Source organism: Anguilla rostrata, chromosome 14, assembly GCF_018555375.3.
Source record: "Anguilla rostrata isolate EN2019 chromosome 14, ASM1855537v3, whole genome shotgun sequence".
Lineage (NCBI taxonomy): Eukaryota > Metazoa > Chordata > Actinopteri > Anguilliformes > Anguillidae > Anguilla > Anguilla rostrata.
In genome coordinates, this window is record NC_057946.1 from 30,157,869 (window position 1) to 30,182,605 (window position 24,737).

At 46.3% G+C, this 24,737-nt stretch overlaps 1 protein-coding gene across 1 annotated transcript in view; it reads right to left on the reverse strand.

Annotated features, from left to right (window-relative positions):
- The window catches only part of LOC135239934 (LIM/homeobox protein LMX-1.2-like), a 69,482-nt gene extending 44,745 nt beyond the window's left edge, over positions 1 to 24,737 (reverse strand). Inside the window, exons 1-3 of the mRNA XM_064308937.1 lie at positions 24,496 to 24,737; positions 24,055 to 24,177; positions 22,981 to 23,167 (exon numbers count right to left, since the gene is read on the reverse strand). Of these exons, the coding sequence (XP_064165007.1) occupies positions 22,981 to 23,167; positions 24,055 to 24,121 (254 nt within the window). The 5' untranslated portion in view covers positions 24,122 to 24,177; positions 24,496 to 24,737. The remainder of the gene's footprint in view (positions 1 to 22,980; positions 23,168 to 24,054; positions 24,178 to 24,495) is intronic.

Here is a 24,737-nt window from a genome sequence, read left to right on the forward strand (position 1 = left end):
GAGCTAAAAATGATTCAGTGTTCTGAATCAGTGTTTTGTATAAGATACCACACAATGTAATGCATTATTTCCATGATAAGGCAGTTGTCCAGGGTTGGCCAAAAAGTTGGGTTGCTTTGTATTGCAGTGCATTTTGTACACATTACACATTAATTTCATAATAATAGCTTTACTATTATTATTATAATTATTATACAATATATACACCAGCATATATTATCTTCATACCTCAAACACAATATATTATTCTTTATGTAATATGGTCTGCCAACACAAGCAAAGATATGAAGTTATTATTACAGTGCATGCAGGGCTCTTGCCTCAGAGCTCCAAGGTCAAATGTTAACATTACACTTCACTGTCTTTTCCTTGCAAAAACGAAAATATAATAAAATATCTATTTCAAACATAAGAACATTAGTGAGAAATGCAACCTAAATGCAAATACTCTCCTGAATCAGACAGTAACTAAGATGTTCATCATTATTTAAGTTTTGACTGAATTACAAGAACATAAGATAGTGGGATACGGTAATTTATTTATGCTCATTAATTTTCTCATTTCTAATCACGTAAATTTACATTAAAACAGAAGAGAAGTGGTCTATATGTCTATAGAAAAAAACATGAAAATGCTTGTCATTAGCTTAAACAAGATAACTATATGCAGATTTAGAAACAAAACATAATATTTGAAATATTACAACTGCTACAGCCAGTAGGCAACCTAAAATTAGTCTTTTTTTAAAGTAGTAAACTAAACACATTCCTGTTCTTTTCTGCTTGTGGGCTGATGATTTCTAACTTTACTATTCAAAAAATTAAAGTTAAAGATACATATTTTTAAAAGCCATCAAAACTTGATTTCTATACGAAAAACCAATCAGACACTTCAACCTTGGCCTGAGAAGGGACCATCAACGGCAAAAAAGAAAAATGAGTCTTTCAGGTGTTTTCCGTCTCCCATTTTTTCCCCCCTCTCACCGATGTTTCTCAATGTTATTGCTTTTGAGGGAAAGAAGTCCGCTTGTTATTTTCTTTCTCGTCGTTTTGCAGCAGTAAAAAGTAATACAAACCGCTTTTCGTCGGCGTGGTTCCCCACCGTGGGATATGTAATAAATCCGCTGGTTACTGGCCCGCGCGATAAAACAGCCGTCCGGTTAGCAACCCTTTGATCCGCGAGCCCTTATGAATCTTCCACATAAAAGCCTGCTCGCCACGGACACTTTTAGTGCCAGGCGGCTTCCAGCCAGACGTCTGAGCAAAAGCGGCAGGTCCGACTACAGATAGAAATGGTGAAAGGCTACATAAAAACCGGACTTCTGTCCAGACATTTAAGGTGAACGATCGTGTTTCAGATACAGCCAAAATAACAGTCACTAAATATTGTCGGACACGGCTAAGACCTGCAAAAAAAGTCGCAGGCGTTGTTGTTTTTGAAATTATTGGCCTAACCAAAGGAAGGTTGAAATTCTGCTTAATCCATGACTGTTGTCAAGCCCTCAAATATCAGCTGTCATTAACTTGTTTTCATCGACGTTGCTTTATTTGCCGCGAAATGATTTACCCACAACCCCCTGCTTCCTCCACTGTCAGACCACTTCTCATATATTTGGGCTAATAGATGTAACCACAGTTCGGTTTGTTTACAATAGCTCCATATGATTGATTACGCCATAAACGCGTGCCGTTGACTTTACCCTGGTAATGTTTTTCTCCCTTCCAGCCTCACTTTTCACCTCCATTCTGCCCTGTGCCCAAATCTGCCAGAGTAGACTCTCATTTGGATTACCATATACGGTTACAGCTTGCATGGTTGCATGGGGCGGGGGGCAGGGGCCAGGCGGCAGGTGGGGGGGGGGGTGGACAAACAACAAATAAACAATAAACATTAAAGCCAAATCTACCTTGAGTTTTAAACACGCTAGAAAATGGAAAAGAACAGGAAAACAGCTGATGTGTAGTAACGTGATAAGGACCGATAATGTATACAGGTAAAAATGTTTCATAACAGCTGGCAAAGTCTTTGTTTTATATTACCACGCCTTTTTTTGTGTGCGTGAACCTTAACATGCAAATGTTTCTTCAGTTACACGCCTTGTCGTCCAAATTGGGCCCATCATTGGTGTGTCAGCATGCCCAATCATCCCACCCCCTCCAGTCACCTGATTTATGATCTCAGCCCCGCCCTCTGCACGCAGTGCCACGCCCCGCAGCGCGCTGAGCCAAACCCCAGAGCAGTGATTACCTGTTCGGCTGAGTTTGGATCAAACGCAAGCACGCCGCCGAGCGCCACGTTCCCACCAGCTCAGAGCCGCACGGGTGGCGAGGGGAGGGACTGCGTCCAACACAAACCCTCGAACCCTCGACCGCAGCTCCACCCTACACACCGAGCCGCGGCTGCTTCTTTGATATGGTAAGTGCTTCTGGATTAAAAAAAGCATCAGCCAAATGAAGACAATGCTAATTCTGAGAAAGGTGGGGAGGCAATTTGGGCCTTTACACACATGCAAGCACACGCACACACACACAGGGAGAGGCAGGGAGAGTATGGGTATAGTTCCTTTCCTCCATGGTCAGGCTACTGGTGCCTGATGCCATTTGGGTCACCCCTGTCCCCATGACACAGGAAACCGATCGAGCTCAGAGTCACCTCCAGCTCATGACCAGCTAAGGAAAACCAATCAAGCTCAGAGTTCCCCAGGGCCAAGACTAATGTACAGTGGAAACATTGTGCGGTTCAGTGCACAGTACGGGAATGTTAAAGCAATGCTCTAAGTTTCTTTTGTCAGCTCAGAGGTAAAATATGGCTTTGAAAAGCAAGGAGGTTTTTCAGATTTACCTCCTCACTCGATCTTTCTCTCTCTCTCACACACACACGGCATTCCATGGGACTCAAAAGGGACACAAAAATTCGGGGAAAAATCTTTTCGGTCTCTGTTTAGCATTGATGTGCTTACGATTAGAACTGTATCATACATCAATATACAGTATTTATTTTGTATAGATGGATTTTTCCTTTTTTAACTGAAATGTCTGGAGAGACACGCACACCAATGCAATAGCTCAAGGTGCTGAGTGAAAAGAGTTGAGACTATGAGAGAATGTTCTCATGAAGGCTGACTGCAGCCGAAACATCAACACTGCTGCTGGATTAAAACTTTAATCTTGGAGCATTATATCAAGTGTGCGAATCTCATTCTTTCAAATTTTTATTTTTAAAAGGAGGAGGAGGATTTCTCCCCACTCCAGCGCACGCGGCCTCCTCCCTGGAGCCTTGCAGGAGCGCTTTTTTATCGCGGGGGAATCTGAGTGACTAATTGAAAGCAGGCGCCGACATCTGAACCTGTTAAAAGTTAAGAAACACTGCAGTGTTTTCTGCCTGGGATCAGGCACGTGCCCCCCTGCGTCCCGCCTGTCTACCCCTCCACCCCCCACCAATGGCTCCCGATAGCCTGGCTTTCCCGTCCGCTCCACAAACCGCTCGCTCTCCGCGTGCACCTGAGGCGCGCCGGCTAGCAGTCCTCTGGAGGGAAAGCCTGCTTATTTCACGCGGGGCCTCAGAAACACTTCAGAGATATATATATATATATTTTTTTCCTCTCTCTTTCTCTTCTTTGTTTGATAATTGTTCTTTCCTCTTTTTCTGTTTTGTTCTGGTTTGATTAGGTCAGTTTATTTTACGAATTTGTTACCTCCTCTGCCCTTTTGTTTTGTTTGTTTCTGTTTACTTAAATAAAAAAAGAAACGCTTCAGACCAGGGGGGGTTTTCGCGGCAGGCGCTGAAACGGTGGCGGTGCGCGCCGCCCGCCCCCTGCAGCCCTCCCGGCTGGGCCCTCCAGCGCCGCTCCGCAGCCACAGCACAGACAAAAGCAGAGAGAGCTGCTTTACACTGCCACTCAGATACAGACACCCTGCTGATGCAGTAATCCTCTGGCCCGCAGCGCAATGATGGATCGCACTGAAAATACACTGAAATAAAAATGTACCGCAACAACGCAACTGCATACATCGCAGTTACAAAGCTTTAACATATACAAATATACACATTAATATAAAGTATTGGATATACTAATTATTGCCATTTTCAGATAATGCAATATGTTTTGTTTTTTTGTCTTATCTCACGTTAGCACCTCTGCCTGTGCCAGCTGTAAAAGAATAGCCCTGATGTTTTGTGCAACTGTTCATCAAACTGCAGCTTACTTTTTTGTTAGTTGTAAAAAAAAAAATTGAAATACAATGAATCGATCAATGACACCCTGTCTTCCTCTCTCTCCCTTTCTTCACCTCTCTCGGTCCCTCTCTCTCTCCCTCCCTCCCACCCACCTCCCCTCTCTGGAGTATCCTGTGGGAGGTTTGGGGTCTCAGACAGGCTGCGTCTCTGTGGGAAGGGGTTCCCCTTTCACTCATCATCCTGCCATCTCTCTGTGGGACAGCACAGCAGAGTCCTGCCCTGGCCCCCAACCACAGACTGCCCTGGGGCGTGCGTGTGCATCTGTGAGAGAGAGAGTGTGTGTGTGTGTGTGTGTGAGAGAGTTTGGCTTGGCGGGTGTGTGTGTGGACACATAAACGCTCTGTGCGTGTACCTTTCCACACGTGCCAGTATTGCTGTGTCTGTGTGTGTGTTAATTACTCCATGCAATGGAATTACTCACACCTTGTTTACAACAGCTATAAAAAGTGAAAATTGTTCCCACGAGAGAGAAAAAAAATCAACTGCTAACATGCAAACATCGGGCAGGGATCGGCTTTCAGAAAATAAAAACCAATGGAATGAATCGAAACAACAAGAATTTGCAGCAATCCCAAAAGTTTAATTTGTACAAAGGATGATGTACAAAGGAAAGTCTTTGTGGTTGCTTCATTAAAATTTCATTCTTAAACCAAAAATGTTTTACTTTCATGATTCTGAGCTTTTGCTGGAGTCATTTTTTGGTAGAATATTTTGTTGAACCATTCCATTCTTTTTGGCTTGTTGATCCCCCATTTGGATGACAACGAGAGTGGGACAGAAACATATTTAAAATGGGAGAAAATGATAAAATGGAAGGTGGAGATGGGGATGGATTGTTAGAAAGAGGGTGTGGAGGTACCTGGCGATTAACACACCTGTGGAGAAAACTACCTTAGGGTCATTCTGGGGCAAAAAGGACCCTTTTTAATCTTGACCTCTCAGGTCCTTCTGATATGTGACACTCATAATGTAACCCATAATGTTTGGAGCAATGATAGTGGGTACAATGAGACAAAGATATTGTTTTTACTGTTTGTGGTTGTCAAACTGCAGGTCTCTAAAGTAGGGGTGGGTCGGTCAAAAATTGTGGAGTGAAAATTGACACCTACTCCCAAAGTTTCTTCATGAGGTTTGTGGTTTTTTTTTCCCCTCAAAGGTATACCAATAGTCACTGCTCAAATGCTACATTATGGATTTGAAATATCAGAAAGATAGAAAGGATCCATTTTCCCCTAGAATGACGCTTTAGCTGGCTGAGGTAACAGCACAAGAGGCTGTCAGAACGTTTCTTCCGCAAATCTTTGCTCAAAACAATCCAAAACGAATGAAGTAACGGCTTGAAAAAAGAGAAACAGAGGGCTCCTCTCCCCTGTGCTGGTTCCCTTTCTACGGCTGTCACAACCTCCGGAACTCAGTAACGACACAGCAAACAGCAGTTTGCGTTAAAGACGGCCCTCTCTCTGAACAACGAGGGGTAAAAACCCAAAAACAAACGCCCTGCAGAGCAGCGTAACATCGACACATCGCGCCTGACCGTGAGTCAGAAGGGGGCGGAGCCTTTCACAGGCACAGCCAGCGGTGGGGATTACATACGCGCTACCAAAGGAGGATGTGACCTCACATTCACAGACTTTTGGTTAAAACTGAGGACTGCAGGGTAAATTATATGGTTGAAAGTGGTAACACGTCTATGTTAGACGGTGGCCACCTGAACACTACTCTGCGTGTGCGGATCAATGTACAAAAACAGAGAGAAACAACCGCACTGACACTAAATGGTATCCGCTATAAAGTGATATCTGCTCTGAAATTAAGGTACAACACAGCTGTAACTGAAAGAGCTTCTCAGGGTTTTGGTTTTGGATAACCACCTATGTGTTAACTTGCACGAGATGCAACGTTTTGAAAATCAAAATGCGACGCATCAAAAATATGTTTTTTTCACGCGTCCACACTGATTTACACTGCGCACAGCTGGAATCCTCTAGTCTCCCTGAAGGAAATGCGTTTCCGTAGAAACACAGCAAAGGCAAAGTTGAGAGAAGGAGGCTCATCTGATCCCCAAGCCCTGCGTAGTGCTTCTGGTTACTGTAATAAGAGAAATACCTGCTGCAATGTTACCCATTCCCTGAAGAAAACCGGACCAATTAATTTAATTACGGTCACAAATCCAACAACATGAACACGTGTGCGTTTGAACACGAGGAGTACAGATGGCCCTGTGTGTGTGTATGAGTGTATGTGAGTGCGGGATTGTGTATGCATATATCGGTAAGATTGTGTGGGTGCACGCGTGTGCCTGCGTGCATGCATGCGTGTTCGAGCACACGTGTGCATTGACCCCCAATCCTTCCAGAAGCTTCCAGCTGCGGTTGTGCCTGGTCACACTCACTCTCCATGCCTCAGTCCCGGATCATCTCACACCCCTCTGCCAAACCGCCCTTTACCCCCGCCCTCCCCCCCCCACCCCCGTCACTCTAGAGCCGGGCTGAGTCACCGGCACGCAGTTCCACACGGGTCAGAGGGGTCACAGCAAACGGGGGGCAAATTTCACCAAAAGAGCCTTTTTAGTCAGAAAAATTTTGTCAGAAAAATTACAACAGACAGGAAGAATGGTGGAGAGAGAAAGGTGAATGAGAGGGGGAAATTTTAAAACTTGTCATGACAGCGCTCTTTGGGGTCCATTTCAGAGTACGATGGCAGGGCATGCTCTGGTTTAAAGTGGGGGACGGTGGGTGCATGCGGTGGTGGCATGGGGAGTGCAGCGGTCACACCCATCTGCAGTACGGTGACTTGGCACTCGGTGTTGGGGGGGTGGGGGGGCGTTGGGGGGGTGGGGGGGCGTTGGGGGGGTTCTGCAGTGATGGCCTCAGGCTCCGGAGCAGTGACAGGCAGTGAGGGGCTGAGCCCAGGGGCAGGCTCCCCATGCCCCAGAGCGCAGGGCCTCCACCAGCAGGGATCACAGCGCTAGCGTTAGCTATGCTTTCAGGACCTTGGCCAGGGGCCGGGGTCCGGTTACGGCTCGACCCCGCCGGGGTCCCGTTCCCCCGCCGCAGTTCGAGGGGGGACAGGGCCGGACGGAAGGAGAGGTCTGACATCAAACAGACGCCACCCTCGGGGTCGTTCGGCCGCACCAGGGGGTGCCAAAGGGCAGGTCCTGCCCGTAAACGCACAGCCAATCAGCATGCTGATTTGTGGTTGTCAAGGTGACGGTTTTTCAGAGCAGAAAAGTCACCAGATCATTCTCCAAAAAGTTGTGTTCCTTTTAGCTAAAAGTTACTTGGAATGCTGTGGATGGAATATAATCCAGACGGAAACTGTCTTCATTTAATTTTTTTGTATTTCTTAATTTTGGAGGAGCTCATATTGGGTATATAATAGTAAAACTGCAGAAAGTAAAAATGTTTTAGATGCACAAAGTTAAATATGTTTATTTCTAAAGAATTCAAGCCAACTTTCCCTGGCTGAAACAGGCTGTTTATTTTTTTTTTAAACTAACACCTTAAATTTGATGGGATTGGCAGGAGACCCAGGGCATTACGAAAAAAAGAAAAGAAATGACCGTAGCTCTCCAAGTCCATGCAGAAAACGGTGTGCAAACAACACAAACGTGTGGAAAAAATAGTTCAAAGTGTCTTTACATTGGTAACATCGTATCACAAGTTTCTTTTTCATTTTCAGTCTCTTCCAGAACACCGCTGCTGTATTTCCAACATGGTAGCCGAGCGCACACAAAAGGAGGAGAAAGTGAAGAAAGAATGCGGAGGAGAGGAAAGTCAGTCCTCCTGTGGAGAGGGAGGGGGCGCGGGTCGCTGATCCTTTGATCCTCCATTAAAGGAGGAAAAAAAGAAGGAAAAAAACGAGGCGGAGGGAGGGATCAGTCCACCTGCTGCGCGGAGAGCAGAAGCTCCGAAATCCCGTCGGTAAGAGTCACCCCGCCGTGCCCCCCTCCCCTCCTCTCCCCCCCCCCCCCTCGCGCCCCTCCCGTTTCGCACAGACCCTTCAGAATGGCAGGCATGTGTCCGAGAACGCGTGCGCCCCCGCGTTGCTGAAAAAAAACCCCTGCAGCGTCGCCCCTACCCTCCGCAGCGCCACGCGAACCTCCGTCGGCCCGCTTTTCCAGAGTACTTAACGCTTTCCGCATGTAATCTATAAATCTAGCAGCGTGGGGCTAGCTGGCTATTTATACATTAAACAAGGGGGGGGGGCAGCCTCCTCTGCTTGTCCTCATGCCTGGTGCCATGCAGGACACCACGTCCGCTGAGAAGAGAAGCACTTCTCACTCATCTGGGAGAAGCCTCTGGCTCTCTCATTACATAATGATAACAGAAATATGCTTATTTGCACAGCAGATTTCAGCCCAGACCGCTTCACAATAATAAGAAATGCACAATAAAACACACTCTTGGCCTCTTTATAAAAACCTGGGCTCATTTGGAGGGTTTTGTCTGAAACTGCGCCAGAAGAATTGCCCAGACCTGGTTCTGCAAAGCAACAGGGTCTATTGGGGTCCCAATCCCTGGTCCTGTTTTGCTGTTACTCAGCACTTAACTGATCAATTAAAGCTGCTCATTAGAACCAGAGTCTTTGGTGTGAGTTGGTCACTCATTCTAAGGTTAAAACAGCAGACCCCACCTGTGGCTCTGCAGGACCAGGGTCGGGGCAGCCCCTGATGCAAAGAGGATCCAGTGCCCTGTTAAGCCTGGTCCTGAGTGACCGAAGCCCCAGGAATATCACCCTCACCCACATCCGCACAGTCTCACAGCAGAGTTCTGCCCTCGCTGCTCCCCCATCGATCACCGCCTGCACCCGCCCCAAACAGCAACCCTTCTTTATACCCTCCAAATATTGCCCTTACCCTCCCGCAGAAGCATCCGTGGAGCAGGAGAACTCGGGCACAAATCACTGAGGCTGGAGGTGCGGGGTGAGGGGCAGGAGGGGGGCGTCGGGGGGGTGAGAGGTGTAGGTTAGGGTGAAGGTGAAACCTTATCTGCAGAGTTTTGGCAGAGTGTTATTTTTTGGGCGCACCGCTGCGGGACCCAAACGTTTCCCGGGGTTTAAGGAGCCCTCGCTGGTCCTACTGTTGATCTTTGGGTTCACGTCTTTTGATGTTTTTCTTTTTCGTGTGGGCCTCTCCTCTCTCTTCACACCCCTCACTCTTTCGTTGTCCCTCCGTCTCTGCCCCTCTCACTCTCTCTCTTAATTGTAGGACAAAATATTTGTTTGATTGTTTTGCATTGCTTTATAATTACTATGCAATATCGTGAGATGATGTGGAAGGTTTTTTATTGGCATTTGTTTGTTTCTTCACAATGGTGCAATAACAGCTGAATTCCTCCCTCTCTGTTCCTTTCTCTCTCTCTCTCCTGCTCCCTCTCTCCCTACAGGGTGAGGGATATTTAAGTATTTAAGAGGTCCCGGTGGCCCGCTGTGCTGGGGGGCCGGGGGGGTTCCCCCCGGGTATGCAGTGGCGCAGCCCTCTCCTTTGATAGATGGGGAGCGCACTACGTCTCCTGGTTTGTAATAAAAGCGAGCGGCTGGTTTTTACAGCGCGACAGCCCGCTCGCCGCCCTGGTTCTGTAATGAGCTACGGCCGCCTCGGCCCGGGAGACCAAAAGAAACCCGCCAACTGTTTAAAGAGGCTCCACGCTTCCACGCTGGCCTTGACTGGCAACCCTACGGTGGCTGGGTCAGGACAATCTACATGATTTATCATTTATTACGGGCTGGCTACCCCCCCTGCCCGTGCTACATCTAACACTATAACCTACTTAAAGCATGGCGCTCCATCACTCTATTGCCCCTACCATGGCGTCTAATGCTGGGTTATAAGTTAGGCAGCGACCGCGGCTAGCCGCGCGCGCTTATGCAAGTCGCCCGGGATAAGAGCTTCTGTGAATGATCAGATGATGCAAAACCTACGTGTAATACAGCAATGTTTCCTGATCACAAATAAGGCAGCTGAAGAACAGTACAGCACAACCAATGAGAACCACCGAACAGAGGAGCCGCTGAACAGGCGTGTGAGGTACTGTGTGCCGGTGGGGCAGACTGGGGGGGGCGGGGGTGTGCTGGCATTGGGTACCCCCCACCCTGTCCCCTCCACGCCCACATTAATTCTGACCGAGGAGAGCTGAAAAGCAGAGTGGGCTGGGAGCTGAGAGGCAGGGCTGGCCAGGGGTAATGAGATTTGTTTCAGTGCATCTGATCTCCAGTCTAACAGACTTCCAAACAGCCTCGCAAGTAAATAAAAGCAGCAAAGGACACGGCAGGAGGTTTTGGGGGGGGGGGGGCCTGGAGGGGATCGGGGGGGTCTCTCGCCTGGTTACGGATTACCACTGGGGTGCGCTCTGAGGAATTTAAGCCCCCTGGGGGTCTCTGACCGTAAATGAGTAACCATAAATGTATGTGTGTGTATGTGAATGGGGGGTAACTTTTATTCACTTCATTTAAGCTTACAAGCTTAGTGCTCCCAGAGTACACAAAACACACACTCACACACACACAGAAGATCAGCATGTGTTCCTCTGGCATTCCTGCAAAGGGCAGAGGCTTTGTGCTCCTCCCCCCCCCCCCCCACCCCCCTTCTCCCTGCATGATTACATCATCACTATCCCCTATCCTTTTAGGTCATTTGCAGTCAGCTTCACCTCTCCAGCCAAAGCTCCACTCGAGCATGGTGAAGAGGAGGCTCGGCTTTTGTACATATTTTCCGCTCCCTCCTCTTCACGCCTCAGCGCTCCTCCCTGAGAAAGTGCTCACGGAAGCATCCGGCGCCCGAGGCCCGGCCGGAGGGGTCAGGAGACGCGGGGGGAACGGAGGGAAACGCCCGGCGCTGCTGCAGTCACACGGCACGTTTCAAAAGCAAGCGCGGCGGAAGAAACCCCAGGGCCAATACGAACCAGCCCGTGAGCTCGGGGCGAGGCAAAAACTCCGTAATCTCGCAGATTAGAAGTTCACCTCTCGTGGGTTTGCTTTCGTTTATAACCCCTTGCATATTTAAGGGAAAAACACAGTTTAAATTACGACTGACAGGCAGCGTCGCCGTGGCGATTAGCCCCGGGAACCGCACAGTGATGCTCAGGGTTTGAGCAGCAGACCAAACAGGCTGTGAGCACGCCTGCGAGCTCAGGCACATAAACGGCGAGAAGCAGCCCCATTTTGGCCGGTGCTGTTCTTGCTGAGGGGAGACCCTTGCGCCTCCCCTCCACCCCCTTCCCCCCTCACCCCACCCCACTATAAGATGAGCCTGATGCTCACTTGGCCGTGGAAAGGGGTTCGAGGAGGGGGGGGGGGGCACGGCTCCCTCCATTCGGGCTCTGACACCAGCGCGGGGGATTAGGGGGCCGCAGTTTCCGCCGGGCTTCCACTAGGGACAAAGCACCGGAGAGCTTAGCGTCGCCCGCCATAATGAAAGAGCGGATCTCTGTCAGCCGCCGCCAAAACGCCGCTGTTCTCCGGCTAAATCTCATCAGGAGATGAAGAGCAGGAGAAAGAAAGAAAGAAAGAAAGAAAGAGCAGACGGAGGGAGGAATGAACGAAGACTAAAGCACACTTCATGGCATTCGCCTCCTGGATTTCAACAGACACTGTCCTTCCATCTTTCCCCTTCTCTTCACATGGAAAAAAATATATATAAAAATATATAAAATGTTTGCTCTTTCACAGAATTGAAATGTATAGACTGGTCTGAAAAGTATTACACATATGTACAACATACATATATATTATATATTAGTATATATTAGTATATTTTCAGTTCAGAACTTTAAGTGCACAAGGAGTCACTCACTTAACACCAGATCTGCATGATGTCTGCAGCCCAGTTGACTCTATAACACACTGTAGGAATCCCAGCCTGAGGAGAGGACAGAGAGGACGGGGCGGCCGCTCTCTCCCCCTCCCCGCCCCAGCGTTCCCCACGGGGGGGTGGAATGTGGGGCGTAGGTGCGAGAGCGAGTCGCGGGCGGCGGGCGCATGCCGCGGGGGCCGCGCACCCTCCTGTCGAGGGGCCGCGAAAGCGCGGCGGGCAGAGCGTCCGGCCCGCCCGAGGCCGGCCGCTGGTCACACACGCGCGTGCTAACGGCCCCCGCGCAAACACCACGGGGCACAGGCGGGAGATGGCACCTTCTCGCCAACCGCTCCCCCCCCACCCCCCCCAACCCCAACCACTGAACTCCTCCACCCCACCGCCAAAGCCCTCTAAACCCTGCCACCCCGCTCTGAATCGCTGAGTCAACACGGAGGACTCATGGTTTCCAGATCCAAAGCGGCTATTCTTCTTTTTCCATACCCAGTAAAAGGTTGAACGTTCATTAAAACTTAATTTTCAGCTCATCCAGGACGTCTGCACAGTTCACCGGCTTTCTGTGTGGACCTTACAAAATTTGGAGTTGTGATACTGAAAGGTACGACACAGTAAGAGGTTCAGTCTTAATTCATACCGGACTCTGGGCCCTAAATGGGGTGAGATGCACGCTGGTGGAGCCCCTAAATGGGGTGAGATGCACGCGGGTGGAGCCCCTAAATGGGGTGAGATGCACGCTGGTGGAGCCCCTAAATGGGGTGAGATGCACGCTGGTGGAGCCCCTAAATGGGGTGAGATGCACGCTGGTGGAGCCCCTAAATGGGGTGAGATGCACGCTGGTGGAGCCCCTAAATGGGGTGAGATGCACGCGGGTGGAGCCCCTAAATGGGGTGAGATGCACGCTGGTGGAGCCCCTAAATGGGGTGAGATGCACGCGGGTGGAGCCCCTAAATGGGGTGAGATGCACGCTGGTGGAGCTGAATTCAGACTCTGGGCCCTAAATGGGGTGAGATGCACGCTGGTGGAGCCCCTAAATGGGGTGAGATGCACGCTGGTGGAGCCCCTAAATGGGGTGAGATGCACGCTGGTGGAGCTGAATGCAGACTCTGGGCCCTAAATGAGGTGAGATGCGCGCTGGTGGAGCCCCTAAATGGGGTGAGATGCACGCGGGTGGAGCTGAATGCACAGCATCACGGCTGATTTAACGCCGAGCGCTTTTCGGCTCGTAGACGCTGACAGAGACGGAGGGCTAGCGCGAGCCTCGCTGGGCTGCTCCCGGCTGCCGTTCAGGCCCGCCCTCCGCCCTCGCCACCGCCTCCCCTTCCAGAAGAATCCCCTGTGCTGAGGGGGTCAAGAGGGGGTGAGGCTTTATGATAACAAACTCACCGAGGAGCCCCCGCGGGGCTGGCGAAGGGGAAGGGAGGCTGTTATTGTAAGCATCGCATGCACAAGCAGACGTGAGGAACCCCTCCAAACCCAGCGTTTCTCTGCCAATGATATTGTATGTGAAACGAGCCATGGTTTACATACACAGTCATAATTGCTAACCTTCATTTGCAAAGCAGGTATTGCTACCCGGACTGACCTTGCGGTTGGCGTATGTATTTAAAACAGTCGGGTATTCACGGTAGGTCACTGAGTCAGAAAGCAGGTGGCTCCGGTGCTCCAGGGCACAACGGCCACACGCAGCCTGGGGTTCGAACCCGCAACCTCCTGGTCGCAAAACCCAGCCCTTTACCTAACGTTGCCAAACCCAGGATATATACAGAACCCACACACATTTACACATGCACGCATGAACATGAGCATGTGTATGCACACATACACATACATACAATTCTACACACAGGAAACATAAAATATGGAAATAACACACATCCAGAAAGCAAAAACGTGAATCAGTATCTGAAGTAGGTGGTGAATATAAATATTGCCTGCATTAATATCTAATCTTTCATTGAAGGGTGAGGGATGAAAACGACATCAAGCTAATATTTGATGAGTCAACTTCTGATCCTGCACTCCAAAAAACAGGTCTCTGGCATCATTATCCCCATAGAGACCTCAGAGGTGCTCTCTGCCAATCAGGGAGTACGTTGGTAACAACAAATAGAACAAAGTGATCTGTAATTGGTGGGCATCTTCTGCCTAGACTCCCTTTCTCCCTGAAGCCCACCTGGAATATAGCCAGAAAGTATACACTAATGACTTATTGGCAAACAAAAATGGCGGTACCAACATCCCCCATCCCTATTTTATTACCCGTGGTATTTGCCTGGTGGGACAGAGATGGGGATGTCAGTGTCAAAGTAAAACCCCATTACAGAAAGCCTCTCAGGATAGCTTGGGCTAAACAGCACACAGATAGAACCCTGCGTCCAATCCTGACTATGACATCACAAGCCAATGTCACATTTCTCTCTCAGCGAAAGGTTCTGATCTTCTATAGGCCAGCACTCAGACCCTCAGTCATAACATTAGTTAACAACCACAGTTATGCAAGTAATGAAGAGAGTGGGCCTTTCACAGTGAACACATCATAATTCTCATTCTTGCAAGACCAATACCCAGGCCACCCCATAATATTTCCTTGAAAGTTCCCCCTCCTTTAGCACCCAGGCCCTTAGACATGCTGCTAGCGAGCTAACAGGTTCTGTTCTGGAAACGATCCTTTGAACTCATCAGTTTGTCGCGTCAGTAATGAAGGGGGTTGGGCTTTTCCTTCAGTACAAATCAACTTATTTATCTCAAGAGGCCAAAACCACACCATTGTTTTTTCTTGACTTTTTTTTGTTAATAGTATGCATAATGGTCAGCATGACTGACCGCATTTTGGGTGACTATGGCCGTTTTATATGCAATTCAAAGCAAAAAAAGACCAGACCCAGTAGGTAATTAACTATGTTAATGCATTACGCAGTGCTTAGCTTTGCTAATGTAGCACAGGCCTGGGTGCCAGGCAAGTTTCCTTCCTTCTATATGCTCTTATAAAAACCCCTTTGGCGAAACCTGGATGACCTGTGAATCAGAGGTCACAGGTTAAACGGCAGATTCTCCTTTTAATATGTGCATTGCACAAGATTCACAAAGCTGGCCTGTTGGCTAGTGCCATACACACATCACAGGGACCTGAGAATGTTTGCCTCTGCTCAGACAGAGGGGGTGCCACCCATGATTTGGGCCACAAGACCTGAACCCCGTCTGTGCAGAATTAAGGTAATGACAATATGCCCCTCCTCTCCCCTTAAGAAAAAACAAAAAACATTCAATATTCAATGAGATTAAAGTCAAACACACCCCGCCCCCACCGACGACGTTCGCAGTGTGTAAGCACTACCCAGGGGGCGTGTGTGCGTGTGTGTGGGGGGGTGTTGGTTGTGATCTGAAAAACACACAGAAAAACCCATCCTGTCAGCACTAACACACCCACATCCCGGGCCGGGCTAATTAAAAAACAACAAGTGGCCCGTGGGGATGCAACAGCTACGGTCCTAAAAAGAGCCCCCATCAGCACCCTGGTGCACTGCGCCACTGCACGCGTGCGATTCTGGCCACATCAGCGTCCGTACACATTTTTACAAACCCTGCCCCGCGATGGCTAGCAGGAGCTCTGTATTTTCTTCTGTGAGGTTGAAAAATACACTCCCCCCACCCCCACATTTAGAGCCCTTGTTCCCATTGGCTGGTGAGCCGGTGGAATGTAATTTGTGTTTGGGGTGAGTTTTGACCTTCCACACACACACACACACACACACACACACACACACACACACACACACACACACACACACACACACACACACACACACACACACACATTAGACCTCCCCGTACAAACGCATGGGCCTACAGCCTCTGTGAAACGGTCAGCGGGTCACGGGTCAGTTATGCTGGTTTCCCATTACCATAATCCTCTCTGCTGTGTTTTCCTTTCAACGGCTTTATTGAAAAGGCTACGGAAATCTGAATTTGCAGGACTCAAAAAACATTGCACACACATTATGTATATTAAACATGTAAATAAATAAACGAAATGATGATTGATAGACTGATTGAACAGCCGACGATTTAAATGGGAGACCCAATTTTTTTTACATTACATTACATTACAGGCATTTAGCAGACGCTCTTATCCAGAGCGACGTACAACAAGTGCATAGGTTTCAAGATGTAGAGGCGCAAAAGAAACACTAGAGTGAAGTAAGGATCGTAGTGCCAGAAGTGACCACATCGATCAGGACTCCAACCCTGTAGAGTAAGCTTGTTCAGCAGCAAGAATCCTACCAAGTACAAAGTACAAACTAGCACTGGAATCACACCTAATCATACAAAAACAATCCTACCAGATACACTAACATAATCAAATTATCCTAGCTAGGTACAATGAGCTGAACTATAGGCTAGGGAGGGGTGGGGAGAGGTGCAGCCTGAAGAGATGAGTCTTCAGTCTGCGTTTGAAAGTGGTGAGATTCTCTGCTGTTCTGACCATCACGGGGAGGTCATTCCACCAGCGAGGGGCCAGGACAGACAGCAGACGGGAGCGGGAAGTGCAGACGCGAAGAGGGGGAGGTGCCAAGCGTCCAGAGGTGGCAGAACGGAGAGGTCTGGCTGGTGTGTAGGGTCTGATGATCCTCTGAATGTACCCTGGTGCTGACCCCTTAGCTGCCTGGTATGCAAGCACCAAGGACTTAAATTTGATGCGAGCCATAACAGGCAGCCAGTGGAGGTCAGTGAGCAGGGGGGTGACATGGGAATGTCTGGGGAGGTTGTAGACCAGACGCGCTGCAGCATTCTGGATGAGCTGCAGGGGTCTGATGGCGGATGCTGGCAGACCAGCCAGTAGCGAGTTGCAGTAGTCCAAGCGGGACAGGACCATCGCTTGAACCAGGAGCTGGGTTGCGTAGGTGGTGAGGAAGGGGCGGATTCTCCGGATGTTGTACAGGAAGAACCTGCACGTTCGACTCACCGCTCGACTTAAAGTCCAGTGTTGCTGCCATTACTGTGGCTAGTTTAGCACAAACAGCACTAGAAGAGGAAAGACTCACAAAGCATGCACTCCATCATTCTAATGTTTTACCGTTTGATTTGAAGAACAGCTACACACCCTACCACACACACACACACACACACACACACAGACACACACACGCAAAGGTCAATACTGCTATGAAAATAATATGGTCAAAAAAACTGCCAAAACTCACTTCTTTTTCTTTTCCTAAATAGAATAATTGCATGTGGGCCATTACATCTGAAACGCAGTCCACCCACCAAAGCCAATCTGTCCTTCAGTAATACAGATTGATTTTAATAGCTGGAATAACAGGCCTGTGGTGTGGTGTGGTGTGCGTGTGCCTGTGAGTGTGTAGGGGGGTGGGCCTTTTTGGGGGATTGGGGATGGGTGGGGAGGGGGTATGTGTGGCTTTTCCTAAGCTAATATTTTGAGGCCAGGAAAAAAAAATCTGAACTCCTGACAGTGACCATATCTTCTGACCCAGGATCAAATATCCAGCCCCCCTCGCCATCCCCTATCCCCCCCAAAAAGGCCATTTGTAACATAAATGTATAATTTATCTAGGGTCCGTTTTCCGGGCAATGATGGGGACTGGGGTTGTGGGGGGGGTGGTGGGTGGGTGGAATCCACAAACGGAAAAACACCCAGAGCAGGTTTCAGACCCGACCAGGAGTTCAGTCATGAGGAGGCACTCCCCCTTCAACTCCACGTCCAGTTTCATCCATTTTTCTTTTCGCTCGGCATCTCCCACTACTGCTAGGGCAGCAGCTCCCTTCTGGTTGCCATGGCGAGTCAACACAACATTGCCCCCCCCCCCCCACCCCACCCCACTGTTTGCCTTGTGTGCATTTTCAGAATGGCTTGCGCCAGCGTCGTTTCTGTCCATCTCACCATCCAGTCTGCACACGCCCCAAAGGGCCCGCTGCTATGCCATCATCAATTAAGCCTCTTCATCAAAAACACGTCAGGAAAAAACACTCCACTCGCTGCCATTATGGCTTTTTTTAATCACACCGACGAAAATATGAAAGTCTTTAAATAATCACTAGACATGGTACTTACTTCTAGACTGATGAAAGAAAATTACCCAGCTTTGTGGAGAATTACCAAGATTTGTGGAATAATACCAATACCAAGCTTTGTGTAAATGGCTTGCTTAGCTCAATTAAGTGAAGATATATATATTCAAATTATACAGCTTTTAATTAAATGTAATTAATTAAAATATACGCACACACACATGCACACACAAATTTGGTAATGCGGATGATAGAATTTGAAGTCAAAACACAAATCTTTTTCACGTATTTAATTAATCTCTCACAGAAACCTGTATATTCTGTTTGTCTATAGCATATGCATGTTGAAAGAGTGCACGTGAAGCAACAAAATTCAGACATCAACACAAACATTGTGGTGCAGACAAGCAAGCACAAAGATAAGCAGGGTAATTCCCACTGCCAAATCTTCACCGGAAATTTGTATGATTATCATAATTCAACAAAACAAATGCTGAGAAATATTAAATATTAAGGCCAGACAGGCTCCTTTAGTAGCCTACAGAAGCAATTACAATCATCCATCAATCAAAACTGGAAAAGTCCCGTCTTTACAAAACATTTAAATATGTACACAATAAAATCCAGAAGCATTCATAACACTAACACGACAAAGCCGGTGAACATTTACATCATAGGCCTATTAAACTCAGGTTATATTACCAACAGGCTATTCCAATGCAAACACATTCTGCCTTGTCTACCGGCTGCCATCGAAAATCGCTGTGGTTTAACGGAACAAGGAACACAATAGCCTACAAAAAAAGAAAACATTATTCCAGTATGGCGACGAAGACGGAAGAAGGAGTGAAGGAATGCTTGCCGATCTCAGGAGTTACTGTGAAAATAATTAAGCAGAGCGGCGCATCTCGGATGTTTTGGATAAAAAGGGCCAGCGTTTCCAATTCATCCCTATCAGAAGCCTCAGTACAGACGGACGTCATGAAAACTTCATAAAGGAATTTGCGTGTTACGCTGTTAAGCAAGCTATTGCTTTTTCGGTCGCAGGATTTTTAACATTTTTTAAAACGGCAACTGAAAAGCACATTCACGTTCCCTTTCTTTTCTCCTTTTTCGTCTGGATGAGCGAAGAAGCAGCGTGAAGGAGGCGCTGGTTTTAATGCGGCTCTAATTAGAGTCGGGCAGTGAGGGACAGACAGCAGGGGTAGCGGACAGGGAGCCCCGCCAAACTGGGCTGTCGACTCACACTGGGTAAAATGAAAAGGGGTGTTCGCCAAGTGCTAAATGCACAGCAACATCGACCAAGTAGTTTAGTAAACAGTCACACCCCAGTCGTCACGTACACCGCGGGATGCCAGTGAGATTACCAATGCAGTGGTCAACACAGATACGGGCGGGGATTTAATAAAACGTAGGCTAACAAAAAATAACATGGACCTATGCTACAATTGAAACAAGACAGGCCTGTGCGTACGGTAAAACCGTTGAAATGTACATGAACAGCTGACAAATTAGATTTATTTTCAAACTATATTTTGTAATCACATGCACATTTCCACAATTATCCACAATGTCAAACGATAGTTCTCAACAAATCTACATTTCTCAACGATTTCTGATGCTAATGTATAAAACACTTTATAAAAATAAAATAATCTCGTGTTATATAATTTCTTCTCCCGAAGACATCCGTTAGGGGAACACAGCCTACTTCGTTATAGACAGCAAGAACTTACATTTTCCTTCATCAGAGTGACACATAAAATGAAATGCAAAGGTGAAATCAAATATGTTAATTTAAAAAACGACACCATTAAGCCTTGATAAAAGCATTTTCGCTGCCTGTATATTTGTTTAACCTTTTAATATTTTGTTGGTTTCTAAAAGCACAAAACACAACATAATTTTTAAAGGTAAAGTGCTTCACCCACTTCTTTGTATTTCAGTTTCATATTTATATTGGATTTCTGAATAATTTTCCTGGATTTAAACTAAACTGTAAATGAATGAAGGACACAGTAGTGAATTTCTAGAGCTATGAGCTGAATCCCACCTCAACATAAAAAATTGACATAAAACGTTTATAAAAGCAGAACTTTTCAGAGTCAGATGCATACGATTATTGTGTATCTACTCCTATTTCCTTACAGCCAGAACAATGTTAGAAATGTTAGCTAGGCAAAATTCATATGAGAGGAAGTTCCTGGCTGCCCCTCATTCACTATGTTAACAGTGACAGACTGCTGTTAGTCTCCGTTAGTCGGTACTAAAAAAAAAGAGAGACAAAAGAGATGTTTGGTAACACACTATCACTCCGTGATACCTTCACACGGTCCATCTCTCACACCTCACACTCAAGACAGGACACACACGCACACGCGCACACACACACACACAGTAAGCCCTTGCAGTCCAGGTTACAATATACCCAGAAGTCACAAAACGAGAATAGGGGCCGTCTCTCAGCCTTGTTCCCGGCACTGTTTGCCCCTGTGTCAGCCTACACTGCCGTTTCCGGGGTGATGGAATTTGGAATTCTGAGCTGCGGTGATGGGACTCTAAGAGCTGTAACTCTGCTGCTCGCAGCCAGACTGAGTGAAAGCTAGATCAATGTAAAAAAAAAAAAAAAAAAACCTCTTGATGCGAAACGATAGATGTTTCTCATTGTTTGCCGCTGGATTTCCGGCAGAGAGGGACAATGCCCCGGTGATTGAGGCAGCGAGGTTTAAACCTCCATCACAAAAGGCCCTTAAAATGTAGTGACAGCCGTGAGCGGTGCCCTTGCAGTGAGGGGCTACACGGGGCATCCCACAGTCTACAAATCACCTATGCTGTCTAAGCCAAAATTTAACCCCCCCCACCCCTGACACAAAACCACAACTCACTAACTTCTCTAATATGAATACTGTGTGCTTCTATCAAGCTACATGTTTTCACATACAAAAGCACTCAATACACATTATACATGTCACAAGCACTCTAATCAATACTTTATTCTCTTACAGCACCCAAAGCAAAGTTCTTGAATGTGAACTGGTCTTAATTCAACTAGTCATTGAAAGGTTTGACATTAACACTGATTCAAGAACATAATAATAATAATAATAATAATAATAATAATAATAATAACGATAATAACAATAATAATAATAGTTATTATTATTATTAGTAGTAGTAGTAGTAGTAAAAGTAGTAGTTGTAGTAGTACTATAGTATTATAAACACTTTGATAATATGCCATTACTGAAAATAATATTTGCATACTGGCTAAATTTTCCCTGCCAGTTTTATGACAAATTTGCGTGCAGCCAACACCAAGTAAGGAAAGAAAACACTGAAAATAGCATGTCGTCGGCGGCCTACACGAACCTCACTTCAGAAAAAAATGGAATCATCAGGGAGAGCAAAAACTACTTCTACTTTTCACGTGCCAATGACCATTATAGTTTTACCCCCTGGCGGTTTTTAACCAACTTCATTCGTTTTTGAGTTGTGAAACTCTGACCATTGCTATAGCTGGTTGAGATAACTTTCGACTTGTTTAAAAAAATCTAAATGACAAGAAAACGAGTTACGAGGTTGACATTATACATTTCCAAATTAAACAGTTTTATGGATATGTAACACCTCAATATCTTCTGAATGTTTTTGGTATTAAAATATACAGAAAGTAACTTGCATTTGCAGTTTCAGGTGCCGACATGTTCTGAAAAAATGGACGAACCGATGTTTTAGAAAAAATACGTGCAGCCGTCAACAGACCTTCAGAAATACCTGTTCTATTTTGACATGTTTCTGTAGTGGCGTTTCAGAATCGCCTACCGTGGTCCACTACTGCTGTATGTCCGCGAATGCAGACATAGGCTACAAAAACCCAGTCGTCAATCCGTTTAATTAAAGTCAATTAAACGCACGCGCACTCGTAGGCTACTCTTCTTTTCTCTCAATCATACGCGGACATACTCAGCAGACTGCGCGATAGGCCTACAACACCGCAGACACGTTACGCAGGAGTAGACCTTAATCCGTGCGGTTTTTCGCCGCTGATTACATTGTTGCGTTGCATTTAAACAGAGCATTGCTTCATATCAAACAATGAATTCGTCTCTAATTTAGCTCGAATGCCACACTGGCCTACTTTAGAATGACCATGCATAGCCTGTGCACAACATGCAAAATACTCAGCGTATTCGGTCCCATTTAATAGGGTAATTGCTTTTTAATATGATATAGACCTACCACAAATATCACCGAATACCCAAATAATGATTTTGCAGCATGTAAGTCAGATATGGGACATACAACGGCTTTGTCTAGGTTTGTTTTTGGTGATAGGCCTATATGTTAAGTTCAATGCGCAGGCTATAAAAAGCCCAGTTTAAAACTGCGGTCACTAATAATTTAAATGAGTAGACTAACAGGGAGACATGCAGAAATTAGCACGCGTGTTTCTGATTCCTGGTGATTTAACAACACGAATGCTTGATTTGTCGTGCTATATGACATAAATAAATAATTCCCCTCTAATTACCCCCAAAATGCTTAAATTCAGAGGAAGTATAATTAAGCCCAGTGATGTAGGCCATGTGACCTGTATAAAATGACAGATATAACCATGAAATACTACTGCAGTAAAATATATTAAACCGGAAAGATAACACTAAATGAAAATATGTAAGAAGCGCGAGAATGGTAAAGGTATAAATGCAAATACTAAATATGTTGCAAAATATGGAATGTTTTGTTTTCCGAGTAAAACACACAGATCTTACATTTTGCCAGCAATGTGGGAAAGGTAACGGCTTCACACGGTAGTCGAACATAAAATAACAAATAGCAAAACAATAGCAAAAACTAAACTGATAAACGAAAAATAATAATAGAAATAAATCAGTGCTCTTACTGTTGGTAGTCAGGTTTGCAGTACAGTTTCCTGTCTCGGAAGTAGCAGCTGGTGGTGAGCAGTTGTTGACACGCCGCACACTGCAAACACTCCTCGTGCCACGAAGATTCGTTGACTCGCATCAGAAATCTGTCGGATATGGGCCGCTGGCATCCCTCGCAAACCGCCTGGTGACGACACTCCGTCCCTGGCAGTATACGAAATTTTAAAACTCTTACAAAGTAACGAAGGAAAGCGCTGTCAATGGTTTAAAAATGCAGGGAGTTAACTGTAGTGTAACACATGGAATTCTCAAACAGACAATCTCGCGCACACACACGCGTCCAACAGTTTTAAGGTGGTAAAGGTGACAGGAACGACAGGCGTCTAACATTAATATTTACTGCTTTTAATTAAATTTAAATAATTGCGGTGCCATGTTCGCCAGGAGCCACGAAAATAATTACATGCGAATCTGCTCCATATATTAAATAAGCATTTCCGGTTATATCTCAAGACATTTGTTTTGTAAATAATACAAATCAAAATGACAAAAGTATCTACTAGGCTACCGAAGCCGCGGGTGTTGTGTGTAATTTATTTGCAGCCAGAGTTTATCTTTGAGTAAATTGTGCCAATTACATTTGTGTTTGGTCATATTCTTTGTAAATGGTATACCATGTTAGGTCGAGAAAATATGATATTAATTTTAGTAAGATCGGTTTATTAAATGCAAATAAAAACATATGATATGTCGATTAAATCTTACATATTAACTTGTTACGAGCACAGTCAGAAGATACAAGCCTAAATGTAAATGTCATGCTTAACAAATAAAATACAAAATCCTGTTTGTGCAGAATTATATTAATTTTGCAAACCAATTATTAATTAATTAATTAATAACCAATATGAACATTCACTGTAAGCTTCATTGGTACACACTATATTTATGAACTCAATAAATAAAACATCAACTGTCCGGTCAGCTGTTACAGGACTTATCCAAAAGGAGACAGACGTAGCTAGGACTCTTTTCAAGCCAAAAATGAAGGAATTGCGGTCTGTTCATGAAAACACGTGTCAAAGACTTACCAAGCATAGCTCCCATTGTAGTCGGTCCCGACCTGAGATTATCTTCTATTTTAATACCGTCCAACATCTTAGACAAATCGGAATAACTCCTCGTTGTGATGCGTCTCTCCACTGACTCCGGACCTGTTGCAATGTCCATAAAAATGTGCTGTCACAAGCTTATCAGTAGCTCGAACCTATGCTTAAGGATCGCGACAATATCTGCAAGTACGGTCTGAAGGCACTTAAAGTACAAACAAATAAATATATAATACAATTTTTAAATCTTCCACACAAACCCAGTGTTACTTTGCACAAAAAGCAGAGCAAACGTCGAGATAATACACCGTGCTGCTGTAGAGAGAACGTCTGTTTTTGTATTACTACTTGGTTGACATTGTCAACTGCCAAGTTTGTTTTGATTTCTTTCAATGTTTCCTCGAGCTGGAAAAAAAGACGAACATGCCGTCGTGGTGCGTTGGGTTCCGTTTCTGGAGTAGTCTACAACCCTCTCTGGGAAAGGACAGCTGAAAACGCGAACACCAGCATGCGCCAGCTGTAAATCCAGGAAGGACGAGTCGAGACGTTTCCAAAGTGAGCTCTTGAAGTTAATGTGCCATAAAGAAACCCGCTGCTTGAAAAGTCCGGAGCCGAGATTGCGGCGAATGGAAACGCCCTCCCCTTCTTCGATAGCGTCACTTTTC